This window comes from Nyctibius grandis, chromosome 14, assembly GCF_013368605.1.
Source record: "Nyctibius grandis isolate bNycGra1 chromosome 14, bNycGra1.pri, whole genome shotgun sequence".
In the NCBI taxonomy this organism is placed as follows: Eukaryota; Metazoa; Chordata; class Aves; order Nyctibiiformes; family Nyctibiidae; genus Nyctibius; species Nyctibius grandis.
The window spans coordinates 7,122,138-7,143,071 of NC_090671.1; the positions used below are offsets into that span (position 1 = coordinate 7,122,138).

The 20,934-nt window shown below is 46.4% G+C and overlaps 4 protein-coding genes across 12 annotated transcripts in view; 1 reads left to right on the forward strand and 3 right to left on the reverse strand.

Moving 5' to 3' along the window:
* The window catches only part of HIRA (histone cell cycle regulator), a 36,004-nt gene extending 28,805 nt beyond the window's left edge, over positions 1-7,199 (reverse strand). For 2 of the 3 annotated variants that reach the window (XM_068412573.1, XM_068412572.1), the window contains exons 1-2: positions 7,020-7,199; positions 254-316 (exon numbers count right to left, since the gene is read on the reverse strand). In XM_068412573.1, coding sequence (XP_068268674.1) covers positions 254-316; positions 7,020-7,113 — 157 coding nt within the window. In that variant the 5' untranslated portion in view covers positions 7,114-7,199. The remainder of the gene's footprint in view (positions 1-253; positions 317-7,019) is intronic. The other variant, XM_068412574.1, reaches the window with a different exon arrangement.
* A 498-nt stretch (positions 7,200-7,697) lies between these two features.
* On the forward strand, positions 7,698-10,954 carry MRPL40 (mitochondrial ribosomal protein L40). The gene is made up of 4 exons (XM_068412531.1): positions 7,698-7,836; positions 8,452-8,535; positions 9,572-9,727; positions 10,072-10,954. The coding sequence occupies exons 1-4, from the start codon at positions 7,766-7,768 to the stop codon at positions 10,379-10,381; spliced, it is 621 nt and encodes a 206-aa protein (XP_068268632.1). The 5' UTR covers positions 7,698-7,765; the 3' UTR covers positions 10,382-10,954.
* On the reverse strand, positions 10,947-12,673 carry C14H22orf39 (chromosome 14 C22orf39 homolog). Of its 5 annotated transcripts, none has more exons than XM_068412537.1 (4): positions 12,599-12,673; positions 12,335-12,502; positions 11,578-11,669; positions 10,947-11,256 (listed from the first exon to the last, which is right to left on the reverse strand). In XM_068412537.1, coding segments are annotated over exons 1-4 (285 nt in total). In that variant the 5' UTR covers positions 12,623-12,673; the 3' UTR covers positions 10,947-11,255. The 5 variants fall into 5 exon arrangements, with proteins under 5 accessions (XP_068268638.1, XP_068268633.1, XP_068268637.1 ...); XM_068412532.1 differs by having other exon boundaries at positions 10,947-11,325; XM_068412536.1 differs by having other exon boundaries at positions 11,522-11,669.
* Positions 12,674-13,675: 1,002 nt separating this feature from the next.
* UFD1 (ubiquitin recognition factor in ER associated degradation 1) lies at positions 13,676-20,802 on the reverse strand. 3 transcript variants are annotated; one of them, XM_068412624.1, is made up of 12 exons: positions 20,656-20,802; positions 19,798-19,930; positions 19,026-19,058; positions 18,049-18,170; positions 17,565-17,695; positions 17,081-17,153; positions 16,472-16,540; positions 15,872-15,937; positions 15,540-15,587; positions 15,081-15,169; positions 14,230-14,311; positions 13,676-13,801 (listed from the first exon to the last, which is right to left on the reverse strand). In XM_068412624.1, exons 1-12 carry the CDS (start codon positions 20,665-20,667, stop codon positions 13,727-13,729), a joined length of 933 nt encoding a protein of 310 aa, XP_068268725.1. In that variant the 5' UTR covers positions 20,668-20,802; the 3' UTR covers positions 13,676-13,726. The 3 variants fall into 3 exon arrangements, with proteins under 3 accessions (XP_068268725.1, XP_068268726.1, XP_068268728.1); XM_068412625.1 differs by lacking the exon at positions 20,656-20,802 and adding an exon at positions 20,434-20,572; XM_068412627.1 differs by lacking the exon at positions 20,656-20,802 and adding an exon at positions 20,096-20,296.
* Between the last annotated feature and the right edge of the window lie 132 nt (positions 20,803-20,934).

The window sequence follows — 20,934 nt, forward strand, 5'->3', positions numbered from 1 at the left end:
CGTGGCCACAACTCAACTAACACAGCTACTACCTCAATGACGTCCAGGAGGCTGAGTACATCAGAAAATGCAACCCTGCCTTCTGCAGCAACAGCAGCACTTTTCAATACATTTTAATGATTTATATCTCCAAGAAACAGATAATTAGGTAACTGATGTGTTTTTAAAAGGGCCAAACTGATTAAAGTGTTGTGAAGGCACAAGATTATTATTGTAGCCCAAAATTCTGCCTTCTATCAGTAAGCACACATACCTTGTCCTCCTGTTGCAAACTTGGTCCCATCTGGGTGAATGTCCACTGAAAATATTGGCTTTCCTGGAATTAGAGAACAAGCAGCAACATACTGAATTGTTTTACAGTCAAGAGAATGAAGTAACACCAAAAGAACTGTAACTCTCCCACTTGGTGAATAACTTTCTTCCTCTAAAAGCTATAGTTCTAAGAACTACAGCTGACTACAAGAGCTGAAAGCAACTTAATGAGAGAAATGACAGCCTATTAAAAGTGCATATGGAAGTTATCATGCCATAACAAACCAGTGATAACAAAGGACACTTAATCCACCAGGATGTGCCAAATGCCTCAAAGCAAAACAACACCACAAAGCAAGTGCCAACGAGGCAAAACTGTATTTGAGTGAGGAACTTCTTCCAGGTTTCTACAGTTCATTAACTGATGACCTGAAGCAAGTTTTGCTTTAGTTTCTGTTTTTTTGTCTGGTTTTTTTTTGTTGTTGTGTTTTTTTTTTAAAAAAAAAAATCCTCCCCAGTCTCAGACTGCATCTGTTGGTCACACAATTACCTGTCTCAAATGTAAATTCTGTTGCTATGAAATGCTTCTACCATAAGCCTAGCTTTTACTTTCATGGCTTCCATGTAGACAAAGGAAGATTAACCAACTCTAACATTGCTCTTAAATCTTTCAGTTCTCCATATGCTACATGCCTCAGAAGAAAACGTAAACCCTATAACAAATAACTAACGTAGCTGGGGAACACCTTTGGAAACCAGACAACCCTCACTCTCAGCCTATTCTGTGCCAACCACTGGATCACATACACTCTCCTGTATGTTCACAGGTCTTTTAACCTTTGCAGGAGGAAAAGGAAGAGGGGAAAAGTAAACTTACTGCCTTTCAGTGATGCTCAAAGAGCTACCACTAAGGATTACTTGAAGGAATACGCATGTGATTCCCACATTCAATAATTTTTGGCAGCAGTCTGAACCTTTTCATACTGGAATGCTTCTGCAAGCAAGATCACACACATGCCGGTATAAAATAAGGCAATTTACCGTAACAGTCAAAAGAATTAGTACCCACTGCACCAAGACTAGTTGATAAATTTCCCACGTATGTCAATTCTTGCACTGTATCTTCATATGTTAAGACATAAATGATAAAACCTGGAGAATTTATCCAGTGACAGGTTTCATATTGCAGCTGTAGCATCTGAATTCCTTGACACTAAACTGCTAACAAAACTCTCATCCAAATATCCAGTATTTCTTACTTTTTGAGAGGTATGCATTTTGCTTCATGTCAACTTTTATTTTCTTTATGTTGACTTGTTTTAAGGTTTATTTTATTTGGATTTATATTGCAACTCTGACATGTGATTCTCCTTAAAATTTTTACTGGCAGCCAAGCAAAGACCTTAAGTACAGTAAGATGGCACTCAACTTGCATTCCTTCCAAGTCCTTTAGACCACATAAAACACATAAGCTGAGACTTAGCTGTGGCTTTTCTTCAGATTGTTGGGCCTGATTCTATCTTTTATTCTATTAACTTGAATACAACATACAGGGCCCTAATCAAAATACAAACAGCAACTGCAAAATGCTATGTCATATACTGGCACAGCAGAATATTTACAAGTCAACCTAGATGAAATATTATGTACAGGTCAGTTTGGATTTTATTTCAAATGGCTTTGGATATTATTCCAAGATCTGGGGGTAATATAATGAAACATGGACTCTCCTGTTGTTGAGAGCCCACAGTTTTCAGTTCACAACACTTTCACTGTGCTCTTCAACTATAAGTTGAAGTAATTTTATTAGTGGAGGAAAGTATAAACTTAAGCTGACAAGGGCAACCCAAAGAAGGAAGCAACCACTTACGAACTAGCTCTGGACCACAGGGCATGATGATTTCACTCCTGGCCCTGGCTGCAATGACATGTTGGTGAAGCCAAGCGTGGCAGCAGCCCTGTTTGGATGCCCGCAGGAAAGAGTAACTACTGGATACAGGAACCTAAGCTTCTACCACTTCAGCTAAAAAGATCACTCACATCCATTTTTCAGGCAGTAGTAGAGCTAGTGCGTGTTTCAGCACCAGACAGCTTGGAGACTCACAGTGATGTAATCCAGACTAGAGAGCACCTAATTTGGACCCTTTGGCCCATCCTCAGAGAGGATCTGCAGCCTCTACTATTTATTAGAAAGCAGTATATCAATGTCACAAACAAATTCAGTTCCTGTTTAGCACAAATACTGCATGAAATTTCAAGTCAGTTTTGTTACATACTCATATTCACGAGCACAGAAACAGTGAAACACACGTGGAGTTCACAGTGGCACGTTCAAAGTCTCAATGTTAGCAGTAAGAGGCCCTAGAACGCCAATGCACCCGTTTGGAAAGGAACATCTTCCCAGTGTCCTGCTCCAGAGCTGTGCACACTCTTCTTGGCTACCGAGAAACACAGAGCTTGTCATGATTCAATTAGATTCTTTGATGTAAAAAAAGGAATCACTAGTAAAGTTACATATTATGAACGTATATTAACTCTCTCACAATCTAGAAGGAAGTTCTTTATGTTTTTAGTAAGTTTGCTCTCTACACTTTCATGTCTATCCCATAAAATACAGAACAAGTTCAATAAACATTAGATTGTTTGCCCAAGTAAACCAAGACTTACATTTGTCTCCAGTTTTATCAATCTAGAGATGTCAAATGATTTAAAAAAAAAAAAGAAAGAGAGCTGATTAAGTGATCACAGGATAAAATTCAGCACGACAAAGTCATTACCAGAGTGCTCGCTCTTCCAGGGTACCGTTATCAAGGGAATACTGTTTGGAGTGGTGGATAACTGCCACAGGTTAAAGCCCTAAGACTTGTTCCATACTACTTGTGGTTTATCAACTGATCATAGATACTGAGTTTTTCCTCACTTCCTTCATTTTCTCAAAAAAAAAAACCCCAAGAAGGAGCCATTATTTGATAGCAACCACTTCCTTCCCTGGGTCCATGTCTTTACCTAATTATGTTGTTAGATCCTGTTGAAACGAGCCAAAAGGACCTTGTGCCTTTCAAAGTGACTGAATGCTTTCCTATGCTCCTAACTGGAGAAGGGCTGAATTTCCTAACAGTAATCATGCACCTAAACAAAATATAAGTGATACTTAAGTGGTAACACTAAAATCTAACAGTGTATTTTAAGACATTTTGCCCTCTTGTAACAATTTCTGAAAAAAATAAGTTTAAATTATTGAAGCTCCCAGCATCACAGCGTGTACGGAAACAGACCAGGTTCATTAAAAACAGAACACCTTATGACAGACCAGATGTCCTGTTAGATTATTTGTTTAAAGAACCCAAATATACATTAGGTACTTAAAGAAATATCAATCATGAAACAAGCTTGGAACAAAAAGATCCGAGTAAGATAATTCAAACCCAAGGAGAAGGTCCCACCTTTAAAAAAAATACACTAGCTGAAGAAAAAAAGCAGTTTTAAATATTGCATCATTTCTGTTTGTTATTTAACTTCAGGCAATAATCAATGAAATACACCAACAATTTTACGTGAATTTCTACCACAATATGAATGAGTTTCTATTCATTTTGCTTCCAGCTCATCTGATACGTAACATCCAGCGTGAGTCACAAATCAATTCAAATATTTACATTCCACCATTACAGCTTGGAGAGATAATAAACTCCGTGCCTATATTTAAACAAAAGCAGGCTCCGATTTCTACAAGTTGTTCTACATGAACAGCACCTTGGGGTTTGCACGGGTTTCTCAGAATCCCAAGGGACCTCTCTGTTCTTGCAGGGCTCAGCGTCTGCTGTATTAGCCATCTTTATGTACCAGGGCTCTCAAAACCCTGTGTGCCAAATATCCAACAACTGTTGGACCCATGATGCATCTTTATAGAGGTACTGAACAGAAAACTGGGAAGGAGAAGCAAACCACATCATCTGTATCTTACTGTCGTCCATTCCCACCCCCACCATTAGACTGCACTTTTCGATATTCTTTCCTGCTCTAAGTCAAAGAAACATGGAAGAGAAGAACACAATAATAATGAGAACTTCATGCAAAATCTAATAAACCCTCATTAAGAGTGTGAAAAGCTTACGGAAAATGCAGCCAAAGAAGAAATATATCCAAGAAGTACTCAGATAGATAAAGTGACATTAAGAGCGCCAAGACAGAAACGTGTAGAGCCAAAACGTGTTAAAGTGCTTTTACCGTAGCTGCACAGCATCTCGGCCGAGCAGCACGATTCCCAGCTGTACTGAATTTCCCTGCTACAACACTAACTTGTAACGTCTATTATCTCATGGAGAATGGATGCCTGTAAGCATCATCAAGTTCACTCTAGTCTGTTCAGGAAAGTACAAATCCCAAGACTGAGTGGGGAGAGGGAAAGGCAGGAACGACAGCACCTTGAACTGGTGCTGGAAGAGCCAGTCTTGCTATCAGGACTCTCGCTCACAAACCAACACCAGCGAAGCAGCCTCCTGTGCCCATAAGGAAAACAAAAGGACTAAGAATTATCACAATGAGTCTCCAGTACACACACTATAAATTATCTTTATCCTCTTTCTGGAGAGGCTTCAGAGCAAATACACAGGCCCATTAAGAGTGATGGAGACTACCTGCACACAGCAATGCCTGCAGGATCCGGAACCTGGGGACGTTAAAAGAGGCCGACTAAACTCACCGGTTTTCATCCTGCACTCCTTGCCCCAAGGATAAGAATGCATGAATGCTATATAGTCCTGTATATGTTAGCAGACCCTAAAGCATTTTACAAATGAAGCCAGTGATGAATGGCTGTTTTGCAGGTGGTGAAACTATGACAAAGTGACTTGCCCAAACTCATCCCAGCAGGACAGCAGCAGAAACAGGAATAAAATTTGGGACTACTGAGGCCCTGCGTAGTGCATTATCCACCAGGCAAAGCATCGCAGGGCTTTATAAAGGGAGCCTCGCTGCAAACTGCTTGTCTGAAGACTCTTTTCTGCAATGGTTAGGCGTATTTTAAATTCCTACAGATTTCAAATGCACACCCATACCAAAAGATGCACCCATTAAAGAAATAAGGAAAGATGTTGCAGATGTAATCTCTGATCCGCAAGGATTTAGGCTGAAAGTTTATATTCAGCTGCTTCTAAGTGTGCTCCCACTGAAGATCCAGAGAGGCACAGGGCAGTTTGCCCAAAGGCAGCCAGAGATTAAGATGCAAATGCTACTTATATTTAGATTAACCAAGCAGAAATGTAAAAAACACCTCAAAGTACTTCCATGTTTTTTCAGTTCACTACAACCTTTCGTCCATCTGCTGACTATACGGCCCCTGGAGAGCGGTTCAAGTAAAGATGGATGCAAACTGCAACTTGAGGCTTGAGTTATGTTCTTAAAACCTACAGCACAATTACAAAGACAAAAACACACGCAGAAAGGCAGCTGTAAAGTTGCAGCTGCAGTTTCTAACTCAAAGCACACTTCTCCAGCTTGAATAAAGTGGTCTCCAGCTTGGTTTTATTCTAGGTACTGATCAGCGAGTTAAGTCCAACTATCAACATTTATATCAGTGTATAAAAGTTGCAGTTGAAATAAAGCTGTATGCATGAATGCGAGGACAAAACCTGCATAAACAGAAGTGAGCTCTTCACGTTAGATTCCTTCTCACTACTTCGCCAGGGATAGTACAGGTGTTACTCTGGAAATTTATCATAAGTGGTGTAAATATGTAACAGTGATGCTATCCCTTACTTGCCATGCTAGGAAAGCATAGAGCTTTCTGTCAATATCAACACTTTGTTCTAAGTGTTTTAGCTCACAAATCTCTACAAAATCACCAGCGGAGTGGCAGACAGGATACTATAGAAATTCAGGAAGTTGCTTTGCAAGTACTATCAGAAGAACCTTTGGCCCCCCTGGCCAGCGACACCACAGCTGACCAGTGCTGAAGCTTATAGCACTGGGGGACTTCAATACTGGACCTGACCTAACATGAGGCCACCGTGGGAAGCGCAGGGCCTTGGCACAGGGCGTCCAGACATCGCAGCCAGAGGGGGTACCTCGACCGCTGCACGAAACCCGCCCGTCTGCTCTGCACGGGCCACACTCGGTTCAAACCGTCCCTCGCCGCCTTCACGAGCGTGAAGCTGCCCAACGTCCGCGCCCGGCAGGTCAGAGCAGCCCAGCCCCAGCCGACAGCCCCTCGGCGAAGCCCAGGCTGCGGCAGGGCGCTGCCCGCGCCCCGGCTCTCCCCAGCAGGCACCGGCTTCGCCGGAGCGGAGCCGTCCCGGGGGCAGCCGCCGGCCCGGCCCCAGCGCCGCGGGCGCGGCCCCTTCAGCCATGTTCTGCAGGACGGGCTGCGGCCGGGCCCGCTCGCAGGCGAACTCCGCGTTTCGGAAGCCACGCTTCTCTGCCAGCCCCGGTTTCGTTTCGCACCTTCTTCCCCCGGCAGCCGCCCGGCCCGCCGCCGCACAAGCCCCCCGGGACACCCGGGGGTGAGTCCGTGCCGCTCCCCGCTGCTGCCCGCCCGGAGGCACCTGCCCGCCGCCGCCCCGCGTACGCCCCTGCAGTTCCCCACAGCGCCGGGGCCGCGAGCACGCCGCGGCCGCCCCGCGGGGACGCTGCCGGGCGGCACCTACAAACGGCTGCGGCCGCCCCAGCCGCCGGCCCCGGCTCCCCCCCAGCCGCCCCTCGCCCCCCGCGTGTGCCGCGCACCGGCCCCGCCGCCCCCCGCCCGCTCCCCCCCCCGTGCCCCGCCGCACCTGCCCGCCCGGCCCCGCGGCACCTGCTGCCCGGCGGCGCGGCCGGCCGGCCCTCACCGTTGTGGTTGACCCAGGTCGGCTTCAGGAGCTTCATTGTTCCCCGCCCGGGGCCCCCGCCGGCCTCCGCCCTCGGGACCCCAGGGCGGCTCCGCCCGGGCTGCCTCCGCGGCCGAGCGAGCGGCGGAGCTCAACGGCCGCCGGCCACCATGGGCCCCCGCCGCGCGCCGCTCTGCCCGCGCCCTCCGCGGGCCGGAGCCGCCTCAGTGCCGCTCCATGCCCCGGCGCCGCCCGTGCCGCAGCACCCGCCGCCCGGCCGCATCCCCCGCTCGGCTCCCGGCGGCTCCCAACAACGCCGGAACTCGGCGCCTGGCAACCGCCTAACCGGCCCGGCGGGAAACAGCCGCCCCCGAGCCCCGGCGTTCCCCCGCCTCGGCCGGCGGGGGGCGAGATCCCGCGAGGCGCCGCCGCCCCGCCTCCAGGGCGGGCGGGCGGGCGGGCGGGAGCGGCCGGCCGGCCGGGCGCCCCCTGCCGGGCGAAGCGGGGCGATGGAGGCGGGGCCGGGGCGAGGCGGGGCGGGGCGGGGCTGCGCGGGGCGGTGCTTTCCCTCAGGCGTCGCATCACGGCCGGGCCACAGCAGCGTGGCGAGCGTGGGCGGAACGTTTGTGAGCCGGAACAGAGGACGCGGGGAGTCGGGGCGCGGCCGGCGGGGAGTGCGGGCGCACCGCTGGCACTGTCAGGGAGCCACGATGGCGGCGGCGGCCTGGGCGAGGCGGGGGCTCTGCGGGATCTGGGCAGCGCCCGGCGGCGCCCGGCTCAGGTAAGGCTGGGGCGGCGTGCCGGGTCCATCCGTGGCGGTCGTCGTGCCCCGGGCCCGCGAGGAGGGAGCCCTGGGCCGGGTCCCTTTCCCGGGGCGGGCCGCCCTCGCCCGGGGCTCCCTCGGCGGCCTGGGCCTGCGCTGGGGGGTCGGGAGCGGGGCGCGGTGTGTGCGGACCCGGTTCCGCACCTTGAGAAGCCGGAGCGTGGGCACCTGGGCCGGTTCTCTCTCTCGTGGCATCCGTCGAGATGTGAAGAACGGTATCTCTCTGCTCCTGATGCCTTTACTGCTCCAGAATCAGCACTTCAGCCATTATCAGAGCTTAATAATAAAATTACTCTAACCTGTTCAGAGACTTAAAAAACTCATCTGCTTCACCGCTCGGTACCCTGTGGATTCACAACACTGAACAGCCCAAATTTTGGGTTGAGTTACCTCACTGAAGAGTTTGAGGTTATTATCTCTGGGCTAACACTGTATACTGTCATGAATTAAGTAGCCAAAGATGATTTGAAACTCGCAATTGTAATTTATGACTAATAAATAGCTCTTGTATTTTGCAGAATCAATGTCGTCAAAATCAGTTTCTCCTCATGCTTTATGTTCCTTTCTCTTCAGTTCATGGCTGCTCCAGACGGTTCCCTTCCGAGGAAGTCACTGGCAGACTTCACTGCTCGCCTTCAGGGCATCGCTCCCCATGAGGTGAGTGCAGCTACCGTAGAGTTACCTAGAAGTGTTTTCATCTTTAAGGGAACAGAAATTTTCCAAGGTCCAAATGAACTTTTAGCTATAAGTGTTTGCTATTAAGTCACTACATATAAAAGTAGTTAAGAACTGTTGTCCTCTCGAGGAGAGTTTAATGGTAACCTATAGAATTACCACTTTATGCTTGTGTGTAGTTGTATTTGCTTCCTCCACCGCAGAATGTGGTTGGAGATGTTCAGATTTAAGCTGTGCTCCAGTATTCCCTTTTGACCAGCAATGGAAACGAAAGCCTAGCTGAACCAAGAATATTTTACTCTAAAGTGGTCTACTAGACAGCCCGCATTTATGTCTGTGTTACATTTTGGCATCCCTGTTTTGTTTTGATCCAACTACATTTAAAATATCCTGGTAGCTATTAGGTACCATCAGAGAAACTGTTTCACACCGTAAAGACTGTTTGTTCGATCTGCAAGGCAGGAATGATATCCCACAGGTCCACTGTGAGGATTAGTTTGTGTTTGTGGAGCGTGCCATGTGTTATCTTGAGAATACTGGATCTACGTGGAGAAGTACAACACGAGAGTAACATCTGCACCTTGAATTTGGTTCCAAATGTGGAAATTCTAAAAGCATGTGTGAAACCACTCACTCTCTCCTTTAATGTGAGATGACGGGAATATTTGCAGATAAACCTGTTACCTGCTCAGCTGCACTCTGAGCTACTGCAGAACAATTCCAATTCAGTTTTTGTGGAACTTCCTCAGGTTGTTCCTGATGTTCAACACAAAATTGGGAGGTTGCTTTTCTCAGACAAGTATAGGTCTCTCTGCAGAAAATCTCACAAGACACATTACTGTCTCCTGGAAATTACTACATTACTTGAATAAAGTTAATGGCTGGAACTTCTATTAGGGACCACATTAAGCAATGGGAAGAAATGGTCCTTGGAAAAGTAAAGTGGAAGTGAAAGTTGCTGGTGTTAAATTAAATGACAGAATATCTCCTTTCGTTCACATAATTATTTCCCCTGTAGAGCACAACCAAAAAAGAAGAAGAAAGTGGATGTAAAGAGAGAGCAAGCACAGAAGGATCGTATGAAAAAGAAGATTAAAAAGTTGGAAAAAGCTGCCCCAGAAATGATTCCAATTGAGGATTTTATAACACCACTGAAGTACTCAGACAGTAACAGGTAAGACTGTCTTTCGCCATGTGCTTGCATTCATGGTAGAAACACTTCTAATGTCTTTCTCTGCAGAACTGCAGTATAGCGCCAGCCTTGGTACGAAACCTTATCTACCAGGACAAAAATGTGGAAAACAAATTTTACTTGCTCCTGCTGAAAGTAGTGAAAAAATAGTAACATGAATTTCCTGTGAAAACCTCACAGACATTGCATGAATGAAATGTATTCTCTGGGTTTGGTGGGAGTTTTTTTTTTTTTTGGGGGGGGGGGGTTTGTTGTTTTGTTTTCTAAATTTGCTCTTTGGGGTGCAGGCTATTTCTCTATTACAATGTTACCTTATTCTTTACCAGGGTGCGAAGTCTTCCCCCTCTGTCATTTGAGGAGACTGAAAGAAGAGTTTTACTTATGAAAAAGTGGTCTTTGTTTAAGCAGAAACAAGATAAGGCAGAAAAGAAAGCAATTCAGACCCTCACAGAAGCTCAGCAAGAGGCACTAAAGGAACTGCGCCTTGAATCCGAGGAGTTGTATCAGGCAGCGATCAGACGGGATGAGGGGCTTTTCCCCTTTGAGAGAGATGGACCTAATTATACCCCACCACTTCCTGATTATGATCCTCCTGAAGGAAAATGCGTTGATATCACCAAAGTGTATACGCAGTGATGGAGGAGTTTATTGTTCATCGGGCATGAGCCATTAAGCCGACTGAAGGAGGAAAGAACGGATTAAGAATAAAGAATTCCTTCTGCAGGTTAAAATATTGTAGCTGTGTGACTGTAAAAAAACACATTAATGAAGTATCTGCTTGGGTTTTTTAAACGGCTGTCTAGGTAATAAGACACCAAACAAAACTACACTACCTTACACTTGTGCCCTACTAGAACAAGACAAAGAAGCAGGATTTCACAGAGTATTTTATCTTTCTGGGCTTCTGTCTCTCATCCCTCTATACACTCCTGAGCAGCATTTTTTTGCTCTGCATAAACCATATCGTGGAAGATTCCTATGCTATGAGGAAAGAATGTCACAGTCATCACATCAGAGCCTGCACTGTAAGGAAGGGAGCAGCTGACTGTTTACCACCTTTCTTTTCACACTGCAGTGAAGTGCTTTTCCATATAACATGGAAAACATACCAAGCCAAAATTAAGGGTTTTTTTTTAATGTTGCAACATAAGAACTGTAATTAAATTTCTAAGGGTTTGCCCTAAAATAAAAGAGATCTCTCTTCAGTCATTTCAACCTTTATTTTTGTAGTAATTTTGAATACTGCCATTGACGCACACCACCGTTGGAGAGCAGTTCCACAACGGGGCAGGGCTGCAGTTTCAGGGTCTGCAACATCCCGCCAGGTGAGAAGCTCTTAACCCATGACAATTGCGAATCTGGGAAATGCCTTTTAAATGCCAGTGGTTGTGATTGTCCTCAACTGGCAGGGAGGAGTCCCCGCTTGGTTTTGGTTTCCCATCGGCAGGCCTGGGGTGGGTACCTTGTTCCAAAAGTGCGCGACATGGGCTGGTAGGGCAGGAGGTCCGCGTCTAGCAAAAGAAGCTAGATCACCTATGCGCTAATTTGGGAGTTGCCTGCCGAGTTGCTGAGATGAAATGCTAAAGCAGTAAGAGACCAGAAACAATTAAGCACCTCATTTCTCCCTTCAAAAAATACTAGGTGTTTAAATAAACTCAGTATTTTTAAATGAGTACTACATATTGCAGGGCAGAGCTACAGTTGTATAATTTTAAGACGACATGGAAGAAAAAAAAAAAAACAGCATAGTTCTGCACTGCATATTACATTACTGACCAAACACAGCAAAACAGTCTTGCTAATTTGGTTTGTCTTGGTCAAGGGGAAGATACCAGTCAGGTGGTGGGCTCTTCCTGAGCGTCCACACTGGAGCATATTTCTGTTTTTCCATAACTCGAGCTCTTTCACTCTTGCACAAAGCTTCCTGAAATGCAGGAAAAAAAATATTACCATGATAGTGTTGGATGTTTCAGTCTTACAGAGCTTATTTCCTGCTGTGACTATTTGAGATAAAATGAGGAACACAAGTTTATCATGCTTAAGTTGAAGTGCCAAATGCTATCTAAGTAAGCCAGGATACAAGCTTTTACCTATGTCACGTTTTTATTTTGCTCCATTATGAAGAAAACTACCACTTACGTGCCACCCCCCCGCCCGCCAGAAGTTGTCCTTGTTGGCTGCAAGGATGAGTTATGCTGCAGCCTGTACGGAAGGGCTTTCCTCTTTCAGTGTTCATGGAGCGTTTCTGGACACCCCAGGAATACTTTCTGCCTGTAACGTGGCAGCTTTTCGTATTAGGAACACTGGAGTTACTGAAATGAAAAGCTTTTACAGCAGAACACTGAAAATACTCCCGCTGGATGCCAAGACCATCCTACCCGCCTCCACCTCCAGCAGACGCTGCTTTCCAGCCCCTCCCCGCTGTGTGACCGCCGGCACCGCTCGCCCGAGGGGGCTGCGGGCTCCCCCTCCCACCAGCACCGGCCTGCAGAGCCCCGGGCCCGGTGCCCCGCGCGGGACAGCGACCGCCGCCACGGGCTGCCCCTCGCTCCCGAGGGGGAAGGGGCAGGCGGGGGGCGCGGGCGGTACCTGCGCGGCGGCGGCGCGGCCGCTCTCCCAGGCGCGACAGGCCTCGTAGTCGTCCCGCCAGCGGCCGCAGGCCGGCAGCTCCCCGTGCGCGTAGTAGTGGTGGAAGGCGTGGCGCAGCCCGCGGCAGTGCTTCCACTCCCGCCAGTAGTCCTCGCACGGCCGCGGCGGCTGCGGGCGGACAAGGAGGCCGGGCTGAGCCGAGCCGAGCCGAGCCGCCGCCCCGGCCCGCCGCGCTCAGCCCCCGCCGCCCCCCAGCCCGCTCACCCGCCAGGCCTCCCTGCCCGCCATGCTGCCCCCCGCCACCAATCCCCGCCCCGCTTTGCGCGGAGACCCGCGGGTCCGGCCAATGGCGAGGGGCGGTACAAACCGGTACCTCCTCTCCCCGCCCCCGCGAGCCAATGGCTGCCTGGGGGGCGGGGCTCCCGGGCAGCACCTGACCCCCCCCCACCTCCCTGCAGAAACCCCAGCGCCCCCAACACCCGCCGGTTTCCCGTGAAACCTCCCGCGGCGGCCGGGGCCCCAGGAAGCGCCGGAGACACGCGGCAGCCGCCCCGCTCTGGCTTCTCCCTGCAATCAGCACACGAGGACGCACCGTGGTTACCAGGAGCCTTTTCTGGGCCCGTCAGGAGGGAGCGCGGGGCGTCACGCCGCAACCCACCGACAGCCGGCACGGGAAAGGACGCGCACGTTATTACCGACACCGCTGCTCCGCAGCGCAGCACGGCCGAGCTTCCTACTCTCGCACTGGCGCCAGAGAACCTGGGTCTCGCCTCTCCCTACACGTGCCATTGGATGGCTACAGTATGTTATTGTATCTGAACTAGTAAAAGGCATGTTACTCATTATAAATATAAAAAGCAGTTACAGGGGGATTGCTTAGAATGATTTATAACCCAACACCTGAAGCTAAGATCGAAGAGACTCCCTGCACAAAAGCCCTAAACACCAATGTGTTAGCCTTCGTTTGCACCACACTAAAAAGCTTACCTGAAATTGTGGCAAAATATATAGAGAGGGAAGAAAATACCAAGCACAGAGCAACATGAGACCATCATCACTCAGGATACAAGAGGGGAGGATGTAGTCTACGAACCGGACCTTTTAGTAAGGTAGACCTTGTTGGTTTTACTTCTCTATACTTTCCCTCATCACAACACGTATAAAAAGCTCATTCAGAATTCCTAGAATTTAATTTTCAACCGAAAATTTTCAACCGAAAATTTTCAACCGAAAATTAAGACAGTCTGACAGCTCCGGTTTTAAATGTGCAACCAAAACAAGAAAGTGTTCCTGTGTTGCAAAACGATCTCTCCTCTCAAATGCAATAACTAAGATCCAATATGCTGCAATTGTTATTTTATTTTCCTCCTAACTGACTACAGGTACCACAACTTAGAGCCTTCTTCCCTTTTCGCGCAAGGAGTGGCCTTCTCCTGAAAAGGCAACAAACCGGCTTCCAGATTCATCCTGGAAAAAGGAAAGAGGGAAAAAAGGTTGTTACCTCTTTGCTCACTGCTTGTGTGTGATGAAAGCTGAATGATCATTAGAAAGAACATTCCACCAGAGCAGCAACTAACTGTAGACAGTTTGCATCCTTAATCTACATAATAACCACTTTCTCCCTGAAAATAAAATACGAGCATTTCAGTGACCTTTCAGCCAACTGAAACAAGTCTGCACTGGCTTATTAAACTTATATCAGGCCAATCTTTTTACTTTAGCAAGCAAGGACATCGGACGTTGCTTTCACCTAACTCAAACCACTTTTTAACTACTACCACTTTGACAGAAGTGTGCTATGAAAAATCAAGTATGGAGAGAAGAACCACAAACTTGGGCAATAGTTCTAATGTTCTAATTCTGTGCAAAATTGGGAAGGATCCAACTCTATTTACCTCTTCGACCTTCTTAGCAGGCGGACGTGAGTTTCTAATGAATGTGATTTTACCGATCTTGAAGTCATAGTTGGGTATTCCTCTGGAAAAGAAGCATGAAAATATTAGGAAAGAAGTTTTATACCTACCACCCAATTGAACACAGTGAGACCTGTTCTATGCCTGTCAGTACTGTACCAACACTGGCTGCAGATTTTCATTACCAGATAATCCTAGAGCTAAACCACTGAACTATTTCCTGAAGGTAGGCATACATTGCATGAAGTAAATAATCAGATACTGGAGCTGCTGTAGAGGCTTGGCTGTGGTCACATTTCCACATAGCCTGTGGTTTCCACAGGACCATGGACACACTTTTCCACAAGGGTTCAAGTTTTATTGTGACAGGCATTAAATGGCAGAAGACCACAGGAGCTACACCCCTGCACATTTCCACCAAGTCTGAATTTTCAAAATTTCCTTCTAAGAAAAAAAAACCAACAAACCCACACATGGCTTGGCTTTGGTTATCCACTCAGCTGAAAAAAGATTTCACTCTACGCCAAATCTCACTTTAGAAAACTGGCAGGGTTCTGTGCATCACTCAATCCAGCCCACCAGCCCAGTCTAGACCTGCTGCCTCTCCCTACCTGTCTTCTATAGAACCAGAGTTGACTGAGTTTTGGCAACATTGATTTAGGCTCTGCATCTTAAGTAGTCATAGACATCACACTCAGTCTAGAAGATTAGACTATTTATTTTCTAAATGCAAACTTATGAGGAAATTAGCTTGTTTATATTGCAGGATTAAAAAAAAACTCCACTCAAACACTGATCCTTCACTTGCTGACAACTGACTGAAACAGACATACCTTCGAATGTTTCCTGGTTTAACTGGCAAGGGACTAGGCTCAACCCCTTTCTTCTTGCCATCCAATCTGTTCCCAGATCCAGAGAATGCCTATGTATACATAACGAGTTTGAATTTAACCGTATCTTGTATTTGAAAGCACACTGCACAGGGGTGTATTCTGTAAAATCTTACTATCATTTTTATTTAATTATTTGATTCAGCATGTTTCTTTTTGGTACATGTAAGCTGATGAACCCTGGGTGTAGGAGGATGTTTCGATCTCCCATTTACAGCCTGCCCTTTTAAGGACAGCAAGTCAGTGTGTTACTGGCTGTAAGCGCCACAAAACACTTGCAGATACTGGCCAGTTAAGTGATGAGCACCTCTAAGAACAGGTACTAGTACTTTGCAGTTGTTTATAACAACTTTCCCTCACCATTTTACAGCATTCAGAAACCAGCAGAAACAGAGGACTTACACGGAATCCTACGTCACCCACATATCCACTATGGTCTGCTTCAACATCCTATGAGGGGAAAAAACAAGTTAGTTCATTGTGTTCATGCTGCGATACGCAGAACGCATGAAAACAGTTCCACATATTTCTGACCAAACGAGACTTCAGAACAGTCCCTTTCCAAAATTAACATTAACCATCTCCTAAGTAACACAAGCAAAAGCATCTGGTAAGTAAAGTTTAGTCTTAAGAAATTGCTTCAGGAAAAGAATTTATGTTGGTGCTCACTGCTCCATCGCAAGCAAGGCTGACTTCTAGGGAATTCGTTTTTGAAGAACAGAAGCTTAACCTACTGTGGTCTCTTCATGTTGTGCACTTCTTTCTGGTTCTTTGTACCCCAAAGGAGCATCAAAATCCACCTATTTACACAAGAAGCATGAAAATAAGCATGATTCCTATTTTTCTTTTAATCATAACCTTTATACCACTATTCCTCAAAACTCCACAAACTATCACTCCATTTTGATCTAGAAAGAATTAACGTTTGCTTGTTAAACATTTTAACTCAGAATTAAAAAGACTAAGCCTCCCAGGAATGAGTCTTAGCATGTAACTGAAACAGAGCAGTAGAACAGCACCCCACAGTATCACTGCAGTTTGAATCAAGACAAGGCTGTTAAATAAAACTCAGTTTATAAAACTTGTTGAAGCCAAACATTAAATTCAAGGCACTACAGTCACCTGATGGCACATGAAGTGCAGCTCGAGACCACAGATGTGGTTACAGAGGTACATGGGGTACTCTCAAATGAGTCATCTTCCCTATCCCATCTGATTTTACCTTTCCTGCAGCATCAGAGGTGCTTTGTGTACAGCGCTATCGCTGAACGAGATGCCCTCTCCTTCTGGGAGGACACAATAAAAGCAGACTTTCCGCATCAGCTTTAACTTACATTCATATCACATTCTATGATGGACACAGCCTTATCTGGTTTGGTCTCCATTACCCGAAGCTCATAGATCTGAAACAGTAACGAACATTTTAAGATTGCACATGAAAAAGCTCAACTTATACACAAGAAAGGCACATCTAAACCTTTCCCTTCAGATAGCATTAAGAAAATTGAAGTAAGTGCTCTTTAGGTTGAGGGCTAGATACTGCATTGTCTCTACAGAACCTGAGAACAAAGATTTTTAACTTAGAAGATTGCTGTATGCTGGAGCTAGAGAACCTACCTTTTACTGTACACCTTGCTGCACTCTTACTGTACCTTAATCTGTATTTTTGAAAACAAATTATGAATTTAGGATAAATTCTGCCCCTTGAATTGTAAAAACATCAACAGCACAAAAATTAATTTACTCACGAGTCAAAAACCAGTCTAAACAGCAACTCAGGAGAAGACTCATCTATCAAATCTATTCACAAGATGTAGTCAAAGTACTTATGTGGTCACAATCTACTGAAATACAGCATACTTTTTCACATGGGGCAGAAGTTATTTCCTCAGAATTGATGGTAACCAAAGAGAACTTGCATGGGCTGGTGTTGTATACTGTACCTTTTCATTGTAGTTGATGGCAATAACATCCCCAGTAGTTAGACATGCAAAGTTTCTCAATGCATTTTCTAATCTTTGGAGTATGTTAAGATGAAACATTTGTTTTCAATGCAACATCAAAGCTTTAAAGTTACTATGTTATAAAACTCTGATCCTTGGTCTCTCAAACATGGTTTAAAAGTCACCAATACTGTAGATAGCCTTTTCGTAAACATTGGGGTGTACAAGTTCTTCTAAGGGACAGTCAAACTCATTGGACTTTAAGCCAAGATTAGTGCTTCTTCATTCCAGGCCAAACTTTGTGCCAGCACCTGGCAACATCTCTGTACATAAGCTCTCCATCCTTTTTTTGTTTTCAGAAGGAGCAGCAATAGTTACCTACTACTGGAAGAGTATGAGCACACCTGAAAAGCTAGCTCTGCTTCATCATTCCAACTTGGGAGAAAACTTTTGCCCCTGCTCCATAACTGAACAGGAAGGATACACAGCTTTGGGATTGGTGATGTCAAGAAAATCTGGACTCTGTGGCTGAAATTTTGAGTAAGTAGCAACTTGAAGATTAACACTCTCCACTTGCACCAGGCCTCCCTCTTCCAGCAGCAAGTTCTGCATCATCTGCAAGAATGAAAACAAAGATACAAACTACTATCAACATGACTGACGTTTTTAATTCTCTTTCCTTGTGTATATCTATTTTTGCTGGGGCCACCATCTCCCTTGAAATGTACCAGTTTATGATGGTTTAATTTTAGGAAGAACAGTCAGATGCATCTTAAAAGCAGTCGTCTTTCCTTACTTAGTTAAAAGTCTCATGGAGGGGAACCTGAGCTGTGACTGAAAGCTGTTGTAGGAACATGACTAGCAAAGACACGTACTTTCAGGAAACATTCCGCCTCTTTAATATTAAGCTGGGGCAACTCATTAATCCTACCCTTCAGGTTTTGACAGTTCAGCGTGAGACAACTCACCCAGTGTGGAAGGTAACATATGCCCTCATCAGCCACAAATTCAAGCACTCCACAGTGCGTCATTCGGTCTGAATTTTTATTGGTCAGCTTAAACAGCATCGGGTAAGTAATATTAAGTCGGCCTGGTGAGAAAGGAGAAAAAAAATTTATTTGTTAAAAGCCACTAACACATTTCTGAAGCTTTCAGAGATCGAACATTAGAAAGAGAATGGGACAGACTATAGCAGAGGATTCCCCTCACACCATTATTCCAACTGCTTAAAACTACAAATCCAGGAGAAAATGCAGATACATGAATACTGTATTGCCATCACCCTTAGAGCTTTAAACGCCTCTCCAACATTTCCTCAAGCTCAGAGATGAGCGAGGCAGCAAGTATTAGCAGAGGAATCCATTACTGTTATGTCCTTGTGCTATTATTAGTTCTCCTATCTAATGAATTTTAACAGGCCCTGCCTATTTTAAAATTAAATCCTGACTAAACTAACTTCTCAAAGAAATTCTATTAAGGCTAAAATCCGGAAGGGGGGTTGTGGGGGAAACACCTTAATTAAAAAGGCCAATAAAGACCATTTATACTATTGATTCAGTTATATTTTTCCCCATTTCAAAGTTAATTATCACTTATTTTGTCTTTAAAATAAATTTTGCTCCAGACAACGGTGTCCAGAACAAGCAGGTCGAGATTAAGAATTTACTAGATTAACTGTAACCATTATACCGAGTACGCCATTAATAGTTAATAAACATTGATTAATGCCTCAGGTAGCCCCACACCTGTGATGTCTGTACTTGAAGACAGACAAGGCCCATTAATTTGACTGACACAATACTTCCAAAATACATTTTTTGAACTAATTAGTCTCATATTCTCTATTTAAGTCAGATTTTAATAGAAAACAAAAGTACCGTGGTATTTGCTTACACATTTGCTCATATTTCTAATGTTGTTACTACAGAACAAAATATTCACTTACTGAGTTGATCCAAAGCTGATGGTGGCATAATTACTGCAGAAATGAGTAAAAGTGTAAGATTAGGAAAAGTCATAACTGTACAAAGAGTACATAGCATACAATTTTATTATTCCTTTCTCTAAAATCTCCTCTAAAAAAAGGAGATTCTAAAATCTCCTGCAAATTCATTTTTTGAGCCAGAGTTCAGTAGAATCAGCCATGACAAATCTACCCACTAGCATGGAGATTTCAGAATTTAATCAGGAAAAAAACAGAAGACAAGGTTTTACAATACCTAGTACTAAAGACAATGTTTCCTAAAAGTAATTTTATTTGTTTGGGCTTATAGGTGCTCTTAAACTGACGCCAACTCAAAACAACATAGCATTAGTCTGACAGTCTGAAAATTAAGTTGGCTGATCTATTCTCTTTGTTCAAGCTAAGTGAGGTACAACAAGGTGAGGAAAAAAGTCCTTAATCATAAATTTCCACGGCTCGTAATAGGCCTAAGATTTTGACAAGAGACTTTAAAAAAGAAGAATGTCTTCCTCTAATGCTCATAGGACTCACTCAGTAAGTTTTTTAATTACACACTAATGCGATAAAACCCTCCTCCTTCCTTCTTAAAGCCCCACCCAGAGTGCTCTTCTAGCTCCAGCCACGAAGACAACAACAGTGTGTCTCCATGCTGTTCAACAATGTTTCTGCAGCCATGGCCAAAAGCTGTATTACTTTGTATTATTCACAAACACTCTTCCAACAGTTTATTAATCAAAATAAAACATGCACATACTCTTCCCGCCTTTCTCCACATCCGACCTGTCGTTAGGTCCAGCAAGCATAGATACCGAGAAGCAGCGGTATTGGGTGGAGAAGCGGTTCTGGAAAACCCGAGGGATGGGGTGATCAAACATATTAAAAGAGAACTAGAAGAAAACAAAACACAAAGAGAAGAGTGTATTAATAGGTATCTACAGCACACTGAAGTGTTACAGCACTCACTGAAGTCTCCTCAGGTTTAGCTAAAACTACGCTCAGGAGCCGTACGGCCGATTCCCCGCCGGCTGAGGCGCCCCTCTCTCTTCATGCACCTTACGCGCTGCTCGGGGCAGGATTTGTGCGCGAAGCGCTGCGCGGGGCGGCAGAACATGGAAGCAGCGCACTGCCCGGGGACGCTGCAGGCACGGCTCGGCTTGACCGACCGACCCCGAGTACGGGCGGCGCTTCGCGGAGGAGACGCCTACACCCGCAGCCGCCCGCCCCCAGCCCGGCACGCCACACCCGCGCCGCTGCTCGCTGGCTTCAAAAACGGGCTTCGCGACGGGGCACCGGCGGGGGCACCGCCGCCGCCGGCGAAGGAACGCAGGGCCCAGCCGCCCGCCCTCCCGCCGTGACTCGGCACTTCCCCCGGCTGCCCCCCGGGCCTCACCATGGTGGCGGCGCTGGGCGCTTGAGGTCCCCACAGGAATCGGCGGGGCGCAGGACAGCGGGCTGCGCCTAGCCCCTCTCTCGCCTAACGGACCTCTGGCCGCCGCCGGCCCCACCCCACGGCCCCCCGCCCCGTCGCAATGCCGCTCCCAGCCTGCCGCGCGGCGCCCGCCTCCCGGGCGGCCATTTCGCGTGAGGGCGGAAGGCGGGATCTTGCACTCACCGACGTGGCCATGGCGGGAGGCTTTTCTGGCCGCTCGGCCCTTCCTCAGTCACGGAGCGTTGAGGCGGCACCTCCCGCCTGTTCCTCGGACTCACTGAAATAGCAAAGCAAACAACTCGCCCGCGGCAAAGACGGTAGCCATGGCAACAACAGCCAGCACGGTGCTTCCGGCTGAGGTACTCCTGGGATTGGCCAGCCGCACGCTTCGCGACTCCCTTTTCCCAATCCCATTGGCGAAGACCCGGAATCGGTTGTGCAGTTCGCCCAATCCGCTCTGCG

Bases quoted from the DNA above. Each gene is read 5' to 3' on its own strand.
- UFD1 (XM_068412624.1), bottom strand. The intron at 18,171-19,025 runs GTAAGTGAATAT...CTTTCTCACCAG, and splicing joins ATCAGCTTTGGATCAACTCA to GCCGACTTAATATTACTTAC. The intron at 13,802-14,229 runs GTAAATAGAGTT...TCCTTTTTCCAG, and splicing joins CTGCTAAGAAGGTCGAAGAG to GATGAATCTGGAAGCCGGTT.
- MRPL40 (XM_068412531.1), top strand. From the start codon at position 7,766: ATGGCGGCGGCGGCCTGGGCGAGGCGGGGGCTCTGCGGGATCTGGGCA. The intron at 7,837-8,451 runs GTAAGGCTGGGG...CTTTCTCTTCAG, and splicing joins CCCGGCGGCGCCCGGCTCAG to TTCATGGCTGCTCCAGACGG. The intron at 9,728-10,071 runs GTAAGACTGTCT...ATTCTTTACCAG, and splicing joins AAGTACTCAGACAGTAACAG to GGTGCGAAGTCTTCCCCCTC.
- C14H22orf39 (XM_068412532.1), bottom strand. From the start codon at position 12,622: ATGGCGGGCAGGGAGGCCTGGCGG. The intron at 12,503-12,598 runs GTGAGCGGGCTG...GTCCGCCCGCAG, and splicing joins CGGGCAGGGAGGCCTGGCGG to CCGCCGCGGCCGTGCGAGGA. The intron at 11,670-12,334 runs GTACCGCCCGCG...CCTGCATTTCAG, and splicing joins GCCGCGCCGCCGCCGCGCAG to GAAGCTTTGTGCAAGAGTGA.